The sequence below is a fragment of the Carassius gibelio genome, chromosome B16 (genome assembly GCF_023724105.1).
Source record: "Carassius gibelio isolate Cgi1373 ecotype wild population from Czech Republic chromosome B16, carGib1.2-hapl.c, whole genome shotgun sequence".
NCBI classification, from domain to species: domain Eukaryota; kingdom Metazoa; phylum Chordata; class Actinopteri; order Cypriniformes; family Cyprinidae; genus Carassius; species Carassius gibelio.
Window position 1 is genome coordinate 21,088,858 of NC_068411.1, and position 22,160 is coordinate 21,111,017.

The window sequence follows — 22,160 nt, forward strand, 5'->3', positions numbered from 1 at the left end:
TGTGGGAGAGAGAAAACTCCTTTTCTGTGACTTGAGTTTTTTAGCCAGCTCCCTCTGTGTCAACATTTCTTCAGTCAGAAAACACGATCCTGTCCACTTATACCTGCTTTTAGCTAATTGTTTCCTGCTGGAGAGGCTAATATTGAGCTGCTATTGTTGAAATAGGCCTGCTAATTTGCCCTCTCCTAATGCTGGGTTACACAGAAAACAGTAGAGCATGACTAATGTGGCAAGATTTCGTCAGGCTTTCTTTTGTTAAAGAGCGCTCAAGTAAGAGAAATATAACTGTTTCCATGTTTGAGAAATATATGCAAATAAACAAAATATATACACTGGTGCCGAAGTCGAACAATTATGAAGTTGAACAAATCTAAAGCAACACAAAAAAATCGGAACGTTACTTGCTTTAGATATTTTTAGATATTTAGAAAAGCAAAATAAGAACACATTTTATTTCTGTATTTATTTTAGATTAAATGAGAAAGTTTTATCCATTGCATCAAGTATCCAAGAACTGACCTCTAATCTTGGAATCAAATGACTTTCCCTCAGGTTTTAGTGTGCACCAGTCTTGACATCTGACTCCTGATATCACAGTGAAGAAGAGAATGAGGACAGTGATGTCAAAGGTCAGTGAGGACAGAGGGAGTTGGACTTTGCAGCTGCTTCTATCTCCTCACTTGACAGGCCTTAGGAGAATAGGTTCTTCTTGGTTTTACAGCACTCCTAATCCATACACACACTTTTATGCCCAAACATGTGTTCTCAAGACCCTGGCTTTGATGCATCCTCTCTTCTTCTATACCTCCCTCCCTCTGAATCCCTCTTTCTCTCTCCGTCCCATCCAATTCCTCAAGTTTTGATTGTAAAGGAAGCCTTGAGATCTTAAGGGCCTCTGTCAGCCCCCTGTGGCTCACCACAGAGCCATTGGCTTCATAGCAGACACGAAATAAAGCAAAGGGAGAGAGTAAGAGAGCGAACGGCAGAGGAACAGAAAGAGAAAGGTGGTATAACCCAGTCCCAGTAGCTCAAAATCAAGACTTGGTGTACTTTGTCCCATCCAATTGGGCCTAGAGTTTAATACTGGAAAAATCTTCCTTTGCTGTCAATCAAACGCTTTAATAAAAACAAAGTATAACATTGCGGTCTTGCTCACTCTCTCTCTGCCCCTGGGAGAGTGGAAATGCGAGGGGTGCCTGCGGAACTGTGAAAATCCCTCCTTTTATTGCCATCAGCTTGCAATGGAAAATTGGGTTTGCGGAGGGGCCCATCTGTTGGACATTAAGCAGCCACCTGGAGCTTTAGCCAATCATGAAATTAAACATGAGTATTAAAGAAAAATGAAAAATCTCCACTCCCAGACATGTGGGTCGCCCTGTCTTTGCCGCATTTAATCAAATTTCCGACAAGAAGCAAATGCTTAGTTGTCACCCACCACTCCACCAGTAAAACCACTCCTGTTTTTCCAGGGTTTAAATGAATAAATAAAAGCTGGTATATATGAATATTAGCCTAAACTTTGTTTGAAACAAATTTTCTTATTGAGTGATTTTGTTCCAATAGGATTACCTTAAAATTCTAAACAAGAACATTTACTTGAAAAGCCAACTTCTCCTAAATTCCCTCTGGATTAAATTGCATTTTTTCTGAGGAGTCAGTATTTTATGTAATTTAGGTTCTCGGAGGAAAATTATTTTTTACATTGAACTGTTTGAGTTCATTGTAAATGCAGAATCAGCATAGAGGCTGTTTTTATGGGCTGATTTCAAAGACATACATTTAGTCCTTGGCTAAGGTGCAATCTCAGAGCAGAAACACCATTAATAACATTTAAGTACACAACTAAGTGTAAACTTTCCGAAAACCAGACAACGTTTTCTCTAAACGTATATCAAATTGATGCACTAAATAAGCAAAGAAGCAAAGCTATTAACCTGATTCTTGACAGTCTTCTTTTTACATGATTAAATTTAGTATATTGTGTTAAATAACAGCAACTTTGACTTCTGAGTGTTGGAACTTTGTACAGAAAAAATTAATTGGGTGTTTCTTCTACTTTTGGCCATGTGAACCTGTCTAGAAAAATATTTTATGCTCACACAAGATTATTTAAATGTTCTACCAACATTGTGCATACAATATCTTTATGGTTTATAATTACACCCTTTGTAACAATATTTTATGATGTTTTTTCATGTTTTAAGATTTAAAGTCATCATCAAAATACATCTATACATGCAAAGACAATTTACACAATAGCAAAAATATAAATATACTGTATATAAAGGTATTGAAAAACATTTCAATGACAATTATAATATAATATTCACTTAAGAAAGAGGCCTAAATAAAAAGTTTGTTGTTAGTTGTAATTAAAATTAACACCTGGAACATTAGTGTCTGTAGTTGAAAAAAACAACGCTATCTCATGACCAATTCATACGTATTTTACGAAGTGGCATATTTGTACGAATTTGTATGACCTCACTCGTACGATTTGTCTAAACTCCAGTGACGGTTAGTTTCAGGGGCGGGGTTAGTTGTAGGTCATTCGTACAAATTCATACGAATTGTGCAACTCGTAAAATACGTACGATTTGGCAAACATCGTATGAATTTGTACGAGTGTGGTCGTACGAATTCGTACGAATAAGCCACCTCATGAAAAATGTACGAATTGCCGTGAGATTGGGTTGGAAAAAACACCCAATTCCAATAAAGCACAAAGGAACTTAACTCAACAGTATAGAAAAAAGTCAGCAAATATTCCTGAAGGTCGGAGCCCAGATGTTGGGTTTGAAAATGAACCAGACATAAAGATACTGATCAGATCCTTCAATGAGTTAAAGTTAAAGTTTTTAATAAGGATTCTGGGAGTTATTTCTTGACATTCCCCCTACCCACAAGACCCCTATACCCCCTTCACACACACTCATTTCATCCATCATTTAATATCTGGAAATTGCTGATTTTTCTCCGACAGGCTCTGAATAACATGCTTTTGTGTTAAGGCTCTCTGTAAGGTGCTGGAATTAGACAAAATTAGTTTCTCTCCTCTTCCTTCTCCTCTTTCTCCCTCTGCATCTTCTTCCCATTCCTTGTTCCGCCTGGAAAAGCCATTGCAGAATAAAACCCCACTTCCTCCCGCAGAGGCTGCAGCCAGACATGGAGTGGTCACATATGTTCCCCCTCACTCCACATAGACGGAAACAGCTCTCCATGGTGAACATACACACATATCTGCTCACACGCCTGATCTGGTGTGTGGTTCTGCGTTGGGTCTGAGGACAAATTGCATTGGGGGCCGCAGGGGGTTTCTGGACCCATAGCCGGAAGATTTCAGGGGTCTGAAAAGAACCAGAGTCATTGGCAGATGGTCAACTATCCAGCAGTCATCATGGGACAGCAACTCAAATGAGGCTTCAGTCATTATTACAAACTCATGATTTGGTTTTGTCTGTAACAAAGCAAAGATGTAATCGAGACTCTATTGAATGACCAATAAACCCATCAGCTTTGTCAGCATTTAGATCTTGCTCATAGCATTTCATGTTTCAGCAGAGTCTCATTATTTTTGTTGGTCTTTTTAAAATCCGGGCAGAGAAAATGTATTTTTGATGTAGTATCTATAGTATATTTATCCGTCCAAAGTGGTCACTTCATGGTCTCGTAAACAGCGCCAACTGGCTGATCTCTAGATATGTATAAATTTGGAACATGAAACATTCGACATGCAGTTACCAGTTTTCCAATGAAACGCTGAATCAGACAGACTCCTGGGTAGTAATATGAACCTGAGGGAATGTACACGCATTCTGTATTTATGAAATATAACTTAATGCAAAATAAACACGGACACTTGGAAATATCAGTGTAGCACAATTGAAAAAAAAAAAGAAAAGAAAAACTGAGTAGAGTAGCCTACTTACCGTACATTTTGGACACAACATTCCCAAAGACACTTTGTCTATTTTTAACGACAATTTGAAGATATACAAATCTGGAACCACATCAGAATCACCCATCGCCTTTCGTCACACAACATATGTTTGTGGCATTTCTGAATGAATCAGTGTTTGAAGGAAATAATTTAACTTGCTCATATTACACGAAAAGTCACTTATAGCCACTTACTAATGTAGGGATGTATAAAGACAGAACACTAGTCACTAAATAAGGTGAATGAGCAAAATGTATCGGTTTTAAATACTTTTGGCTATTAAGGTTAATTGTGGAGGGTAAAAAGCTTTGAGTTCTGGGAATAGGTGGAATCTGCAATGAGCTACATTTAAGTAATACAATATTTTTTGTTTGTTTGTCTAACTGTCTGTTTTAAATTGAGAAGAAAACTAAAAAAGACAACCACAACGAAGAGGGAGCTTATTTAAGTGATTTTGGTTAAATGGAAAAACAGTGAGTTGTGTCTCACGGGGATTTAAATAGGTTCCAACAATTTTCCAGTTTTGTGTATCAAGCTGAAATATGACACACAAACTAATATTGACTCATTTTCTATGTGGCTTAAATATATTCAACATCAAACCACACAGACAGCATTCAGGTCATGGCCCGAGACCAGCTGGATGTGCTGATGGTGCTCAGTGAACCACTTGGTTTTACAGGGCTCAAGTCCCAGGACAGAACCCCCATAAATTAGGAATCTGAAGAATGTGGAGCACCGTGGTTGGTGTTCTTGGACAGGGTTGACAACTTTGACCCATAAAAAAACCCCCATGTCTTTTTTAAAGGCTATTTTTGCTCTATAAAGATTGATTACTTGTGAATTGGCTGCTGTCCTGGGTGTACTGTATATCTTTACATATAAAATATATATACACAAGACACTGGAGCTGCACTGTACTGTCCCGACGGCTTCATCCAAGTGATAGATCTTTCTGGAGATGTTAAATGTCTCCAGATTTAATGCACACAAGATGCGTAACGGGTCAACATCTTTTTCATGAGAATTGGAAGGTAGAACCTGAGACTGTGAATGTTGAAATGATTATCTTAATGTCAAAAAGTGACAGATTTACATCACTGTACAATCTGCTGATGTCCATTGTTTGTGTTACGTTGACAGGCTTTGATGTGTCAGATCAGTTGCCCCTTGTCACCTTCCACACGTGGGAACTATTGCTGTAAAGCCGAACGAGATGACAACATACAGTATGACTCCTACAACTGGGTGACTGCCATTGAGTACTAGATCTGTTCAACGTTGTTACAATGTCTGTAATAATTTTAAAAGATGCTTTAAAGGGTTCAGTATGAGTTAAACTCAGCTGACAGCATTTGTGGCATAATCTTTCTCATTAAAAGAGAAGAAGAAACCAAATCGAGGTTGCAATTAGGTACCTGCAATGCAAGTGAAAAGGACCAATTTCGGTAGCACTTTATTTTACAGTCCTGTTCCTCATGTACATACTATGTACTTAGTAATTACAATAACTATGTAATAACTAGGTACTAACCCTGAACCTACCCCTAAACCTAACCCTACCCCATTTAGTTACCTTGTATTACCAGAACTTTATTGGATAAATACACTGTAAGTACACTATAAGTACATGTTAGTATACGTACTGTAAAATAAAGCGCAACCCCAATTTCTGTAAGATTTAAAGGGATAGTTCACCCAAAAATCAAAATTATGTCATTAATGATTCACCCTCATGTGGTTCCAAACCCGTGAGACCTCCGTTCATCTTCGGAAAACAGTTCTTTTAGATTTAGTCGGAGAGCTCTCAGTCCCTCCACTGAAAGTGTGTGTATGCCATACTGTCCATGTCCAGAAAGGTAAGAAAAACCTCGTCCATGTGACATAAGAGGGTCAGTTAGAATTTGTTGAAGCATCGAAAATACATTTTGGTCCAAAAATAACAAAAACTACGACTTTATTCAGCACTGTCTTCTCTTCCAGGTCCGTTGTGAACGCGTTCAAGTGTAGTGATCCGGTTTGCGAATTAATCATTCGATTTAACCGGTTCTTCTTGAACTGAACTGAATCGTTTTAAACGGTCCGCGTCTCCAATAAGCATTAATCCACGAATGACTTAAGCTGTTAACTTTTTTAATGTGGCTGACACTCCCTCGGAGTTCAAACAAACCAATATCCCAGAGTAATTAATTTACTCAAACAGTACACTGACTGAACTGCTGTGAAGATGAACCGAGCCGAGCCAGATAATGAACAAAACATTAACTCATTCTCGAGTCAAGAACCGTTTCTGTTGAATGCGTTGAGTGCAAACGAACCAGTGAACCGTTTTCTTCAACCGGTTTATTGAATCGAACTGTCTGAAAGAACCAGTTTGCGGAAAAGAGTCGAACTTCCCATCAATACTGGTGATCCGAAAACCGATGCAACTGGTTCTTGACACGAGAACGAGTCAATCTTTCGTTCATCATCTAGCTTGGCTTTCCATTCCACAAAAGGCTGTTTAAATCTTAAAATATTCTTCACAAAAAGATTTTTTTTTTAAAAGAATAAAGGTTATTTTAAGAACTGTTCAATAATTGTTCTTCCCTTTTGGAACCTTTAGTTTTTAAAAGCCTAATATGAACCTTGAAAAACATACTATAAATTTGTATTAGTTTAAAATTATAATAAAAAAAACAATTATTAAATAATATTTACTACATTTTTCTGTTAAACCTAAAATTGTATTATTTGATCTGTAAATCTGTTCTTGTCATTGTGTGGTCGTTTTAGATTTTTATACACAGAAAAAAATAGTTCAGTCAGTTCAGTAAATTTTACACAATTACAATTGTAAATGTATTTTACACAAAAAATGTATGAATATTTTAAAGTTAGATTGGCCCCTTTCGCTTATAGTTGCCTCACTTGTAACCCTGAATGTGGTTTCCCCAATGAATCAGCATTGTACCACATAGTACAGTCGAATGAGCTTCGCCAGATTTTTTTTTTATCCCAAATAAAAGTTGAATCAACACAAAGTGCAATGGATTAACCTTAACTTGATTTAGACCACTTTAATGCTTTTCATAACGGCCTGGTAAGAAGTTTTGTTTCATATGATCTATGTCTCTCATTCAACAGGATTAGTTGTAATTTGATGGTCTTTTTGGAGATGAATGTTTCTTCAATAACCTGCTATATTACAGCGTGGAGATCGATAGGCCTGCTGGACCAGCCACGCAGCTGTGAGTGGAGTTGTTTTTTCACAATTGCTTCGAGTGAGAATCTCTTGTAAATCTCCTTAGACATGCTGACATCTCTGTCACGATTACGAGTAAGAAAAAGGCTCTCCGAGGTCTGGTAGAGTTGATGAAGCCTGCCATAGTCGAGAGACTGTGTGATTTATGACCCCGACAGGACGCCATCGAGCCAACGGTACCTGCAGCCCCTTTCATACAGTCAGTTGGACACTGATTGTGAAAACCCACCAAAATCAACACCATAGGACAAATAAGCACCCACGGGAATGAGATCTATATGATAAATAGAGAAGAGAGTGCGATCTGTCTGATAAACGGATAGGAAAGGTGGATCTGGCCGACGTATTAGACACACTCATCACCATCGCGTCTATAGAGCTGCGAGCTGTCTTGTCATAGCTGATAAATATCCTCTATTTGTCTGTCTAAAGCTACATGCTGAGAGATTTAATCATTTAGCTGTGTTAAATCAATGATAGACTCGCAGCAAGCCGTTCTGTGCGAGCTGGGACTAAATTTAGCAAAAAAAGCACAGTTGCTAACCTCTGACCTGAAAAGAGCCATTTAAATCTTTTAAAATACTGTCAGTGGGACACAAATCAGTTTCAGTGGAATGAATGGAACATTACCATTAACTGCATATGGAGAATGTTTAAGGGCATTTAAACAAGGTGTAGTATGTAGTAAATATTGGTACTTAGGGAGAACAATGGTAAAGTCGGACACTTTTGAAGCTTTTCCTTGCACTTTCTAAATGCCATATTATCTGACATCACACTTTAATGGAAATTTTCAGATGTATACAAATGATCCAAAATACTAAATATAAGGGGGGAACAAATAAAGATTAAAAAAGACAGATATGACTAATTATTAGTATTATAATCATACAAACATTATAAAACATTATTTAAAAGATTATTAAAATGATGAATACCATTAATGATATTATTATTAATATTATAATTAACATTTTCTTTTTAAAACTCCCATTAACATTCTGTCTATGCTAATAATAATAATTAGTAATAGCAGTAGTAGTAGTATTGTTGGTCTGATACAATTTATTATCTTTTTTTTATTTTATTTTAATGTGTACTAAGTTAAGGAGAGGCTGTTTCAAAGTAATTTATTTGTTTGATAAAATGTATTTATTTATTGTTAAAATTACTGTTCTCATATATATATATATATATATATATATATATATATATATATATATATATATATATATATAATTATTAAGTCAAGGAGGCTTTCATAATAATTTATATATATTTTCAATAATATTCACATCTTACAGACTTAAAACTGATTAATAATGATTTATTTATGCAAGTTCAACAAACAAACCAAGAACAAATGTATTAGTTCAAATTTACATTAAAATCACACTGTCAAAAAAAAAAAAAAAAAAAAGGTAGATATTGGGCAAAAAAAGTAAGTCTCTACAAAGGAACCACCATATATTCCAGCATCTCTCTGCTGATGTCTCTGTCCAAAAGTTCACTGTTGACTCTTTCTGGACTATCTAAATCCAGCTGTGCTCTTGGGTTGTTGGATGCTCGTATTCTCTTAGTGGGACATATTTTCCTCAGCTGGTTCTGATAGCTCATCGAGACCTTCTGAATCTTCTGGTCCACATTAGGGGCATCCAGACCGTTGTTCTCTTCCATGGGATGTTCAACAGATGTTTCAGTGCATCCTGGGATCAGATCGACCAATTCCCTGCTGTCGTCCAGTGTGTCCTGGTCAGCGGCATAGTTCAGTTTCGCTTTGATTCCTGCATAATATTTAATCAGTCTCATTAGCAGTTTTTGCCCAATTATTTTAAATGAAATGATTTTTTTAGTGAACTAACCTGAGATGTGTGTCTGATACGTTCCTCGACCATCATCACCACGTTCTTCACTGTCTGGTCTATCTGGGGTGTCCACAGACTCTGGGCTGTCTAAAACCATTGCCCTTCTGTGGCTCTCCTGCTTGGGTTTATCAGTATCATGTGGTTTACCAGACTGGCCTTTGAGGTTCATTCTACCGGCAGAAATCTGAATTATGGGATCCATCTCTTTCATAAAGTCCAGATTGTGTCTGCTTGTGTCAGAGTTGTGTTTTTCTAACATCTTCCGGGTTCTTGGAGGTCGGTATCTCCCGTTCTCTTCAGATCTGTCCATTTCCTGACTACTAATGTCCTCCATCACTGCACAAAATTATAAGATGATATTTTGCATGATAATTCCAAAAAAAGATATCCGATTTATTTAGTAAGCAAAAACATGAATTTACAGACCTTGTCAAATTACAGTTTGAGTTTTATAGGTATAAAACTCAATGTAAACTCAATTTATGGTTAGCTTTAAGAGCTATAAATACTCCTAAAAGTTGACAAATTGAAAATATTCACTACCTTTTTTATTTGAATATATGTTTAAATGTTTATTATTCTTGTGATGGCGATGCCGAATTTTCAATAAATATTTCTCATTATTATCTTTGATGAATAGAAAGTTAAAAGGAACAGCATTTATTTACCATCGCAATGTTTTGTAACATTCTAAATGTATTTATTGTTATTTTGGGTCAATTCCATGCATCCTTGCAGAATAAAAGTATTAATTCCTTTAAAGTAAATAAAATAAAATACAAATCTTACTGACCCCAAACTAGGTGTATGCATTTAAATATTTAAACATTTGTTCGAAACATTTCCATAACGTCTAGCAGATCTGATCACATATACAGTATAAAACGACATACCTGTTGCTTCATTAATATGTTTGTTTGAGTCCTCAGTCATGTCTATGTCCATGACAGTCCTGTCCATACTCATACTCTCTATATTAACACACAATATCACATCAGCAGATATGTTCATAAACAGTAGCAGGGTTAGATCAGATGGAACTATTGCTTACCTGCTGAGTTCCCATAATGCTCCTGTAATGCCTTGTGTGTGTCTGTTGTCCAGAGTATGTCAGTGAGTTTCTTTTTTTTTTGTTTTTTAATGCAAACAAAGTTTATTTCAACAATCACATTAAATCCAGCAGCATACCTCTGAGTGTTGTTCTCAGCTTTAACCTCTTGTCGCTATCACCATCTGAAGCAAACCGTATACTGAATTAGTTACATGCCTGCAGATTATGATTATATTTTACAGGCTGGAGTGTTTTTGTCAAATAACATCTAAAAGCTTGCATGCAGAAGTAAAATGAATACAATACAGGTCTGTACCTCTGCTGTCTTCGATTGATGTTCTTTCTGCTAATCTGCTGTCTGTTTAAAATGGAAATGAAGAAATAATAAATATCTAAACAATATATGCTAAAGGTTTTAGTCTATGTTTCATGTGTTTTACTTGACTGATCACCTGAGTTGCTACTCTCAAAAGATCTCTCTTCAGCAACATCTTAGGAAACATAAGTTGGACAGACCAAAATCAGTAGACAAACTAATATTCAAACAGAAGTATTTTTATTGAATTGGATAGAACAAATTGTTAATTTACCTGCAAGATCTGCCAGATTTGTTTTGGGTGTTAAAAAAAAAAAGCAATAAAATAAGAAATAATTAAACATACCAGCAGAGTTGACAATTTCTGGGTCTTTACATTCTGTACACAGAGAGAGAAAATCATGTTCAATAAATGTCATGTATAGGACTGTACAGAATTTCTTAAATCATCAGTCATACAGGTCTGAATATTACATCAGTTTTTCCAGCACTGTCTAATTACTGACCTGCAGTCGGATCCATTGGATGTAAAACATCCAGAATTTTCTCTGTTGCTAGATCCATTTCTAAAGAAAAAGGGGGGGTCAGAGGTCAAAAACCAACAACCAGTAGCACAGCGGACTTTTTCTGATAGAGTATTAACTGCTATCCGACTCAAGAAAGATCATACTGAAGAAAGAATTGACAGACCTGAGAGCTGTGTTGGATCAGTGTGGTCAAGATGCAGATTCATTTCAAATGCATCTGAGGAGAGAATGTACAAAAGCACGGTGAATAATAAATGTAACATGACTATAAATTATCCCTTCAGCAGAAAAAAAAACATGCCCAACCTTCCAAAAACATAACAAATCTTTACTTCTTTAAACTAAAATGAGTTTACCTCTCATAGCTGCTGAATGTACTGCGTTTATAAAGACTAGAAGAGTCAGGCAGATGTTGGTCCTGAGCCAGGAGGGAGAACGAAAGGGAAAATTACAACTTTTTCTAAATGTCGATGTAAATGAAACATAAACACACATTTAATATTGTCGAGCTGTCTCTCCATGCGCAATATCATTAATTTTTACACCGGCACTCATAAAACAGTCCTACATATTTGAAAACTAGTAACACGGATCTTGTACTTTATTGTGGAAAATCCTGACTAAACATATCGCAACAAAATTAATCCAAATAAAAGGAAAAGGGAGTAGCTTGGCAACTTACAGCTTCATGGTGAATGCTGATGTCCTTCTGAAGGGCTCATGTGCCATGTGTGGCTTTATACGAGTGCAGGTCTCTGATTTGGACAATAGGGTCATAGATGACCAGTTACAGGGACACTGGAGATGAGGCCTGAGAAGCCAGCAAAGACCTGTTTTACTCTGAATGGCAGGTGTGTTGTATAGTAATAGGGGGATGCATGGCTGAATTCACCCCATGGCATTTCCTTCCCTTCACAGAGATCCACTGAAAGAAATTGTTTGTGCCATTGTGAAGAAATAGGAACCCATTGTACTAAAGACTTCCATCAGTAGATTCATTTATCTTATATACTTCTCAAAAAAGGTTTCAAGTAACAACTGAGGAAAATGTCTTTATAAATAAAAACAGCATATCATCAGAATAGATCTCTAGACTGAGGATAATAAAGTTCGGGATGAATATAGGTCAAGTGAGACACTTTCTGATCATTTTTCATTGGTGTTAAAATGGTATTACATTTGTGTTAAATGACACCCACCACACAATATGATTTAATAGAACACAATTAGATAAATAAATATAAAAAAACACACACAAAAAAACACAATTTTCTTAGAAAAATTTTACCAGCTAAACGGGACACCTTCAGTATAGAGACACTTAGATTTAAACAGAACAAAATTAAATTAGAAATGTAATTATTAAAACATAACAGATGGTTTGAGCTTCTAGGCGTAGTTAAGGTTTGGAATTATAGGAAAAGATTTTAGAACTGAATAATGGTTCTTGGGTGTTACTTTTAGTAGGAATAATGATTAAACTTCAGTGCCCAACTTTAGCTCGAATTAGTAACGCTTTCAAACAAAACTACTATGTAACAATCCCCGTTTGTTAATATGACATTAAAAATGGCTTTAAAATAAAATAATAAAAACAATTCTCTTATGTCCACTAGATGGCAGAAAAAGCTCAAGAAAGAATGTGTAACGCATTGGACTACGCCACAAACGTGCAGAACCCTTTGCTCCAAATGTCAACTCGACGGCCAGGAAAAACAAGACATGAAAGACTGAACAACTTTCTGACGCTATTACACAATCTGTTACACATACTGGCTTTTAATGCATGTGTTTAATTGTTTTTTTTATTTCGTTTTATTCATGGTCCATTTACCTTAGCTTTAGAAACGCGCAAAATATAGTTTTAAACTATTTACACTCGCAATTTGCAAACATTTGTAAATCAGGAAATGAACAGTAAGCATAAAATAATTAGTTTGACAATTTGGTGAAGTACTACAACAATTTTTAAGAATATTTGTCTTTATGTGCAACTTTTTTTTCTTCACAAAATTGGTTTGAATCAGCATAAATTCGAGAACTGCGAAACTTTAAACGAACGATTAAACCTAGTTTTCAACGAGAGCCAACAATTGGTTTCCTTTTTTTATTATAATTATTAAAATCCATATAAATGTGAGTGAGGTAACCTGTTTTTCCCACCTGACTTCAAACATACCTTTTATGTTCGGACCACTGTATTAGCCGCGCTGCATTAATATAAACGTACAGCTAAATAAAGCAAGTGACATGGTCTTTTTACTTAAAGGATATATTTTCTCTTTTAAATGATTTATAAAACAAACAAAAAGAAATCTCTGCAAAAGTTTCTATTGCAAACTTTAAATTAATGAATTTACAATACAGTAAAGAGATTTAGATTTGACCTCGTCACACTGAACACAGGCAGAGGACAAACAGGAGTTCAGAGCTAGTCTTCAACATCTGGTTATTTCACTACTAGACAAGAGCAAAAGCAAGAACAATTTAAGAAACACTTAAACAATTAAGGTATTAAAGATTCAGTTTGTCTAGACAAAAAGCTTTGGGAGTGACACAAACCGTCCACATAATATTCTTGTTTGCTCTTCAATCAGCCCAACTAAAGGCAAACAACAGGAAAACACAAAATTGAGGGCTAAATTGACATTTCACCTGTTTAATAGATTAAATCGTGGGGTAGAAAGAAATGTGTGTATTTCACTGAACAGTCGCCTCTCAGAAGAAAATTACAAAATTCTTCATAGTATCAAACAAATGTCTGAAACTAAAAAAAACAAACAAAAAAAAAACAATTCCACTCATGCGTTCACACACACACACACACACACACACAGAGAAAACTGAAGGTAACACAAAAATTGGCAATTATTGATTGTGTTACTCAGTAATTGGTATAAGTCCTTGAACAGCAACTAGTGAGTTAAACAAGATCTGGGACCAAATCCAATCAACCTGCAATATACACAGAACCAGCACAGCTGAAACAAAAGAGCATCCATTATTGGTAAAAGACTGCTTTGTTACACAATGATCCAACAAAAATCAGAACTGTTACAGTAGTTTTGATTGGATCTGGCCTTCAGTCTAAATGCAGAGCTGAATCATGACTCTAACTTCAAATCTGCATTGTCTTGTCCCCATAATATTCTTCAAAACCAAGGATCAAATCACTCCTTGTCTGCGTTCATACTCAGAGGTTCAATTTATGACACAAGGTTTTGTGAACTTTGTGATCAAGACTCGTTCTAAAAACAGGGACTAAAATCCCAGGTACAACAAAACAAAAGTCTCCCAAAAAACAATTTAAAATAAGTCAGTGAAGTGAAATGGTTTGATCACGAGAACGCTAGAGGGACATATAAAATTAATTTTATTATCCTTCTTCAGGTGGACATTTAAGTGTTTCTAAACAGTCACGGCGAGTGAAAGTTCACACCCGTTTGCTTTTCTAACTCACACAGACAGGTGCAAATACATCATGGGTTTCTTTGAGTTCACAAACCCCTAAACAACACCTCAGGAGAAAAACAATAAAATGGTAACTTAACATTAGTTCGGTGTTATTTGCAACATCATAAAAATAACCACAAATGAAATCAATGCCCCCCACCCCCTCACCACTGATTCACAATTCCAAGCAGGCCCACAGAGGAGAGAGACGGATAGAGGGATGTGAGAAAGAGGGGGGATGTTGGGGCGGGTGGTGTTCAGGGCTGGGCTCCAGCGGCAGTGGGCACTTGTGTGGCCATTGTGTTTGGGGCAGGGATGACGGGCGAGCCGGCGCTGATGTTGGCGATGTTGGGCTGTGTGCTCGGAGTCATAGAGGTGATGCCTGCAGTGTGAAAGCCACCAACATGTTTAACCTAGTACATGTTGAAACTTATATATTTCTCTTAAGAACATTCTTGGCAAATGCTTTTTTTACCATAGGTTCAAGTCTAACCCAATGAACATTGTCATTTTCTCACCCTCATATAATTTCAAAATATTAACACTTTCTTCTGTGGAACGTAAAATATAATAATTTGAAAAAAATGCTTTTGTCCATATAATGAAAGCCAGAGGGGTCCAATATTGTTCTGGACTCCACTGACCTGCACTGTATGGAGTGGGGAAAGTTAAAACATTCTTCAAAATATCTTTTGTATTCTGCAGAATAAATCACTCAGGTTTGCAGTGACACGAGGGTGAGCGCATGACAAAATGCTCATGTTATGCAAAATATCCCAAACAGAGGTGAAGTGCTGAGGAGAAAGGTAAACGGTTTACCTGCCATCAAGCTAGAAGAGCTGACAGGTGTGGAACTAGCAGCCATTCCTGCAGCTGGCGCTCCTCTGCCTTGGTCTTTAACTATAGGATCTATATAAAAAAAACATGAAATACATCATCTCAAATATGACAAATTATGGCATGAAGTGTCCATCAACGGGTACATTTCCATCTGAAGCCAGTTATACAGTTACATTGAAATGTACTAATCCAGGGCTCAACAATAAACAGAGCCTTGTCCTAGTGTGATCAATTCTAGTGTTTTTGCCCATAGCATTGTATAACCATTAAATCTTGATCATTTGAAAGTTCCATTGAAATTGTATTAAATTAAAATTAACATTACCTAGCTGGTTGACAGGTAAAGTTGTTAAACTTATGACATCATAAACATATAGAGACAAACAAACAAACCAGTAATCTTAACAACAATACGTCAATGTGAACATAGATGAGGTTTTGAATTTAGAATTGTGAGAGTTCAATTATAGCTTTATCAAATTGGGCTAGGGTTACAATTTATTCTGGATTAAAAAAAAGAAAAGAAAGAAATTGAGGTTTATAAATCATCTGAAAGACGAATAAATAAGTTTTCGAATGATATGTGGTTTGTTAGGATAGGACAACATTTGGCTGAGATACAACTATTTGAGAAACTGGAATCTGAAGGTGCAAAAAAACCTAAATACTGAGAAAATTGCCTTTTAAGCTGTCCAAATGAAGTTCTTAGAAATGCATGTCACTAATCAAAAATTAAGTTTTGATATATTTACAGTAGGAAATTTACAAAATATATTCATGGAACATGATCTTTACTTAATATTCTAATGATTATTGGCATGAACTAAAAATCGATAATTGTGACCCATACAATGTATTTTTGGCTATTGCTACAAATTTATCCGTGCTACTTATGATTGGTTTTGTGGTCCAGGGTAGGGCTGTGCGATTAATCAAAATAGAATCGAAATCGCGATTTGAGATGCTGCGATTTGTTAAAATCGCAAAAGAGCATAAGCATGACTGTCAACCTTAGGTGACAGCCTTACTAACCAATAGAGTGAGTGCACCTCCATTCTCCCCAATCAGCACTGCTCTCGCCAACTGCTAAACGCTCACCATTATTAAAAAACAAAAACACAAAATGGAAAGCAGGAGAGAGACAGTGTGGGATTATGGCGTCTACCAGGTCAGGTCAATAGTTAGGCAAATTAAAACTATCGAAAAAACTTATGTAACTTCAGCTTGGAAAAGACAGACAATGAACAAAAAATATAACTTACAAGAGCTGCGTCACAATGCATCAAGAGCATCTCTTACTGCATGTTCGCTATTCACAGCCTGTGTCTCTGAATGCTTTCATACTCGCTCCTATGGGACATTCTAAAACGCTTAACGTGAAAAAAGCTTAAACGTCATTTTCTCCATTCCAAAGCGTCTGTTATTGCGAAGCATCCATCAGCTGCGATATCCATTACAACAAGGACATTTCCGTAATGGATTTCCACCAACCGAAAAACCCTTGCTGTAACTCTGCTACAAGATTTATTTATGAAGTAAAATAAAACTCTGCAGTGTTTTGGTGCACCCCATTTTTCAAAAACAGCTGGTATTTTCACCCTGAAGGAAGCTGATTGAGTCGGTTCTTTTCACATGACCTGGTGTGCTTGCATCATTCCGAAAAGATGAGATGCCCCTTCATCGGTCAAAATGTTTATTTTCGGTTCAAGGTCAAACGGTCAATATGAGCATCCCTTACTGGCATATACAGATAATATAACATACAAAATTAATTTTAAGCCACACAAAGTCAACATGTTGGTATTTCTAAACTGCCATAAAATAAAATAAGTTTATTGATCTTTGAAAAGGTGTACCTGCGTTATTACATTATCATTATATTAGTTGAAACTGGTCTTAGAACGACGATATTATCCTTTATCGCAATAATTTCTTGAACAATTTAACATTCAACCAAGTTTGTTATCATGACAGGCCTAGTCACAAAAAGCTTTAAAAAAATGCTAATGTCATCAAGTGATTGGAGGCCTTGCAGGGTCCATTATTCACTAAATGCTCAATGTGTATAATAAATTAAGTCATCAATTTATTCAGCTGTGTATAAAAGCACACGCATGCAAGAATGTACATTGCATTAGAGACTGGAGAAGCATTCACAGGTTTTCTTGAACTCACAGAAGTAAGGGTGGTCCATGGCCTCACGGGCCGTCAGTCGGGCCTGGTGGTCATAACGTAGCAGCTTGTCCAGAAAATCCAGAGCCTCTGTACTGACCAGGTGCTGATTCTCACTGTGCACAAACCGTTCCCATCTCTTCCGGGAGTGTCTGGGTAAACAAGTGAAAGATGGTACAAACATGATTACACACACACACACACATACATACATACATACATACATACAGAACTATGGAGATCATTTAAAACAGAATACTACTTTTAATCAACTTGATCAGCATCTGACTATGCTGATCAACACTGTATTAAAGTCATACCTGCCCAAAATGTCATTAAAGCGTGGGTCCAGCTCAATGTTATATTTGTCAATGTAATCATACAGGTCCTCAGTACCCAGAACCTTTGCAATCCGAACCAACTAGAAAGAAAAATAACATCAAAAACTAAATTCAAGAGACAAATAATAAAAGCACCCAGCAATTTTTTTTCTACACCGCAAATTTATGAATTCATCGATTGAATGACTGAACATCCCTGCTATAGGTTTTAAATAAATAAGGCTGTTTGTGCTATAATCAAAAATAAATGTTTGACCTGGTCATAGTTGTCATGTCCATGGAAAAATGGTTCCTTCCTGAAGATCATACTGGCCAGCATGCATCCAAGACTCCACATGTCCAGACTGTAGTCATACATCTAGATACAGACCAAAAGATTTTTTACAACTAAGAATAATATGATGAAAATCATTAAATGTGAAATTTTAACATGGGATGATAAAAAATTATTAATGTTCATGAAATTTTAAATCCTGAATTTTAGGACACTAACCTGATAGTCCACAAGTAGTTCAGGACCTTTAAAATATCGGGAAGCCACACGTACATTGTACTCCTGGTTGGGGTGGTAAAACTCAGCCAAGCCCCAATCAATCAAACGAAGCTTTAGAATTCAACAAATCAAAATTAAAAAGGTCAATGAGGTAATTTTATTCAGCAAGGATTTACCTTTTGATAAGAAAACAATTACGTGAGCATCAAATACACATACTAGATTGATTTCTGAAGGATCATGTGACACTAAAGACTGGAGTAATGGCTACAGAACATTCAGCTTTACCATCAGAGAAAAGACCAGAACGCTCAATGTTGAGTAAACTCTTAACTTGGCCAATACCTTTCTGTGCTCATGGTCAATCATGACATTGTGTGGCTTTACGTCTCTGTGCATTATTCCCATACTGTGGCAGTAGTCGAGAGCCTGGGGATAGAAAAACGGAGAGAATTAGATCCTTTATAAATTTGAGCAGAGCACTGAAACTGTTCAAACTTTCAAACCTAAACTATGGGCAAAACTTAAACCATGACAGACTGTTACTGGATGGTTTTTGTTCCATGATATCACTTTATAAATTACCCACTTTTAATTATTTTTAGTGATCATCTTACCTTAAGAATTTCATACATGTAGAAGCGGATGTCAAAGTCTGATAAAGTTTGATACAGTTGCTGTGAAGAGAAAATGTATTTACTACAACATCAAATTAAACAAATTATCTATGGAGGGGTGTCAAAAAAAATAAAATAAACATATCTAACCTTGAAGTCTGTGTTGTTAACATGCTCAAAAACCAGTGCTGGTGTTCGGGACTGTACATTGAAAATAAAGCAAAATGGGTTTTAAACCTGATGGCACACAAACAAACTGGCAGATACATATACTTTGCTAATGCATCACGGTTCCAAGAAAATAAACTAAACTGCAAGTCATTAATAAATAGAATGGGAAAAAACTAAAACTTTGTCTTGAAGATAGGAAACCAATTGAAAGTAAACTCCCCAATATTATATCATGCACATACCACAGGATCCTTTATGATGTCTAAAAGCGTTATTATGTTGGGGCCTCCTCTCAAGTTCTCCAGAATTTTTATTTCTCGTTTAATTTTCTTCTTTTTCACTGGCTAAAAATAGAAAGAAAAAAAACAAACAAACTGAGATATCTCCGATCAAATCATCTATACAAGTGTGAATGAAAACATCCAAATATACCTTGAGTATTTTGACGACTACTTTCTCATTGTTAGTGATGTTTATGGCTTCAAACACTTCACTGTATTTTCCCCGACCAAGCTTTCGCACTAATTGATAGTCATCTTGATTTCTGCAGAATAAAAACAGAGTACAAACAATGTGAGTTTAACACAATGAACGTGTCAAATATAGCATTAAGTAGCACAAGAAAACAACAAAAAAACTATCCACAGGGATAATGCTGCATAATTATAGGTACAATTGGCTATTTATAGTGCATGTCATTTAAAGGTGCTAAAAATTCAAGAGTACACACCCCCAGTCCACCACATGGGATTCATAGTCCCAGTACTCTCTGGGTCGCTGTGTGTTTACATCAGGGTAAACTCGAGAGCGACTTGGGACAGGGCCAGACATATTCTACACAAGGTATTCCCTGAAACACCTGGAAAGACAAAATATAACACTGAAAGATTGCAGGATGACCAAAAAGATGTTTTACAAATTTAACAGTGTCGAATAGAAAAGTAAATAAAAATTATGAATTTTATAATCTAGAATGGGGTTTTAAAAATTGGGTAAAAAAAAAAATAATTGTAAAAAAATGAAGTTTTAGGGGGACAAAAGGCGAAATAATATTTTAAATGTAAAATACATTAAGTTAAATAATGAAAGAACGAATAAGCAAATAAATTAAATAAAAATATCTAAAAGTACAGTCCTATAATGAATTAAGAAACATTTACCTGATAGAGCCCACTTTTTTTTCAATCAATACTGACATTACTTTTAACAGTATAAATTATTATCATTATTATTTTTCTTATTAAATAAACCATATTAATGTCTTTGAAATTTTAGGATGGGGCCCCTTTCATGAGGACCCCAGGTCTAAATTAATTTCATAAAGACTCAATAAATAAATATACTTGTACAGGTTATTACCTTGGAGGGTTCCTCCAAGCAGCAGATGAAAGGTGGAGCTGATGAAGGCAGATGTGATGACTTTATGGTGGAGCATAGGCTACAAAATAAATAAATAAGCATGTAAAGACATCTTATAAATCAAGCAAACTCAGTGTAAACCTCTTTAAATTTGCAATGTTATACATTTCCAGAAGCGCCACACGAACACCACACCTGATTGTAATATGAATGAAAGAGGACATCCAGGAGCTTATTCAGGAGACACAGCAAACCTAGAAGTCATTCCTCATGGCCCTCCAGATGCTGGAAAACACAAAGATGTTGTAAACTTTAGACACAGCTGTGCAACATCAGCCTGGGTATCAAAGTACAGATTCAAGGACCAACGTCCATTAATAAGCAACCAGGTCACTGTACTGCCATATAGTCATTAGACTAACAGATCTTACTGAACTAATTCCTAATTATTAGAACTACATGAGTTAAATTCAAGCGGGATGGGAGAAAAACACACCACAAACACATAAAAGGCTAACTAGAGATGATTTAAGTACCGCCAAGATAACGAGGAACACAAAAACATTTTCCCTTAAATCAATATCTTGTTTTGAGGCACAGGCCTTATGCTACAGCCAAAAGAAACCGGTCAAGCTCAGTGGATTGTTTATCTGCATTCCCAACTTTATCTACATATAATCCACATTATAAATTAATTGCAAACGAGTCATATAAGCAATATGATAACAGGATTTCTCAAAATCTTATTATTAGCTTCCAAAACAGCTGTTAGCCAGCTAAATTAACCGCTAAATAGTATAGCGTTTGCCACGCCTAAGTCATTTCTAAAACATTTTCGGACGCATTTAGCTAATTTACCCTCTAAGTTGTTTATTACATTGTTAAGCATATTATATAAGCATAATTTATTAACTATATGAACACAGGGCTAAATATCTTAATGTTTTATCGCAGAAACGTTGCTAGCCGAACGTGGCGCGACACGCAACAACAAAGCTAACGTCGCTAGCTACATTCGCACAAAAGATTAAACACATTTATACAAGAAAGAAAATAAACAATTCATATTCATGAAAATGATTAAACATACACGAAGTTAATATTTGTGTTTAGCCGGACATGGAATCAAATAGTCAATTTATGTCTGTTTTTATAAAGAATACTCGACGGGTTTAGTGGTTAGCAAATAGCACTGGCACGCTCTAACTGTGTCGCCAGCAAATAACACGATATGTATTCACATAAGCATGTATTAGTAGCGTAGTGCTTTACGTGTGTGTCCTTATCTGAAGGAAATATTAAAAAGTCTAGGAATACAAGTATCAGTAGGTCGTAAATGCACACTGCATTACCTTTCGGCGTCTCCTGGTAGACAATATGGCGGATGCTGCATCGGAGAAAGGCTGCGTATCAATACCTAAAACGAGCTGCTCGAAAGAAAAAAAACGCTCGGAACGCGCATGTGATGTCTAACGATGCTTTCTACGTAGGGAGCTCACTAGGTTTTTAGACACGGCCAGAAAGATAGAACGCGCAGGACACACAGACAGACCGGTTTCTATAATATGTTGCATCGTGTACATTCTGAGAAAACCTGTTGCCATTACCAAACAGATGGAGCTAAATAGTAAATCTAAACTGATGCAAGGGTTAGAATATACACACATTATTCCTTTAAATAATAGAGATTTTGTGATAACTTGTTACCATAAAAACTGTAACAATTCTATTTTATAAAATACATACATTACTACATCAATAACAAATCAAC

General features: G+C 36.0%; 2 protein-coding genes across 5 annotated transcripts; both read right to left on the reverse strand.

Moving 5' to 3' along the window:
• Window positions 1-8,494: 8,494 nt before the first annotated feature.
• LOC127974962 (uncharacterized) lies at window positions 8,495-13,433 on the reverse strand. 2 transcript variants are annotated; one of them, XM_052578597.1, is made up of 12 exons: window positions 11,626-13,433; window positions 11,300-11,361; window positions 11,107-11,160; window positions 10,923-10,982; window positions 10,763-10,795; window positions 10,553-10,591; window positions 10,417-10,458; window positions 10,238-10,282; window positions 10,101-10,142; window positions 9,943-10,020; window positions 9,047-9,385; window positions 8,495-8,968 (listed from the first exon to the last, which is right to left on the reverse strand). In XM_052578597.1, exons 1-12 carry the CDS (start codon window positions 11,718-11,720, stop codon window positions 8,634-8,636), a joined length of 1,224 nt encoding a protein of 407 aa, XP_052434557.1. In that variant the 5' UTR covers window positions 11,721-13,433; the 3' UTR covers window positions 8,495-8,633. The 2 variants fall into 2 exon arrangements, with proteins under 2 accessions (XP_052434557.1, XP_052434556.1); XM_052578596.1 differs by having other exon boundaries at window positions 10,691-10,795.
• Window positions 13,434-13,586: 153 nt separating this feature from the next.
• LOC127974963 (casein kinase II subunit alpha-like) lies at window positions 13,587-21,830 on the reverse strand. Of its 3 annotated transcripts, none has more exons than XM_052578599.1 (15): window positions 21,742-21,830; window positions 20,585-20,674; window positions 20,390-20,468; window positions 19,761-19,889; window positions 19,463-19,574; window positions 19,273-19,374; window positions 19,010-19,060; window positions 18,860-18,919; window positions 18,588-18,671; window positions 18,243-18,353; window positions 18,006-18,107; window positions 17,729-17,829; window positions 17,412-17,560; window positions 15,216-15,305; window positions 13,587-14,778 (listed from the first exon to the last, which is right to left on the reverse strand). In XM_052578599.1, exons 4-15 carry the CDS (start codon window positions 19,859-19,861, stop codon window positions 14,654-14,656), a joined length of 1,188 nt encoding a protein of 395 aa, XP_052434559.1. In that variant the 5' UTR covers window positions 19,862-19,889; window positions 20,390-20,468; window positions 20,585-20,674; window positions 21,742-21,830; the 3' UTR covers window positions 13,587-14,653. The 3 variants fall into 3 exon arrangements, with proteins under 3 accessions (XP_052434559.1, XP_052434560.1, XP_052434561.1); XM_052578600.1 differs by having other exon boundaries at window positions 21,662-21,744; XM_052578601.1 differs by lacking the exon at window positions 21,742-21,830 and adding an exon at window positions 21,480-21,503.
• Window positions 21,831-22,160: the final 330 nt, after the last annotated feature.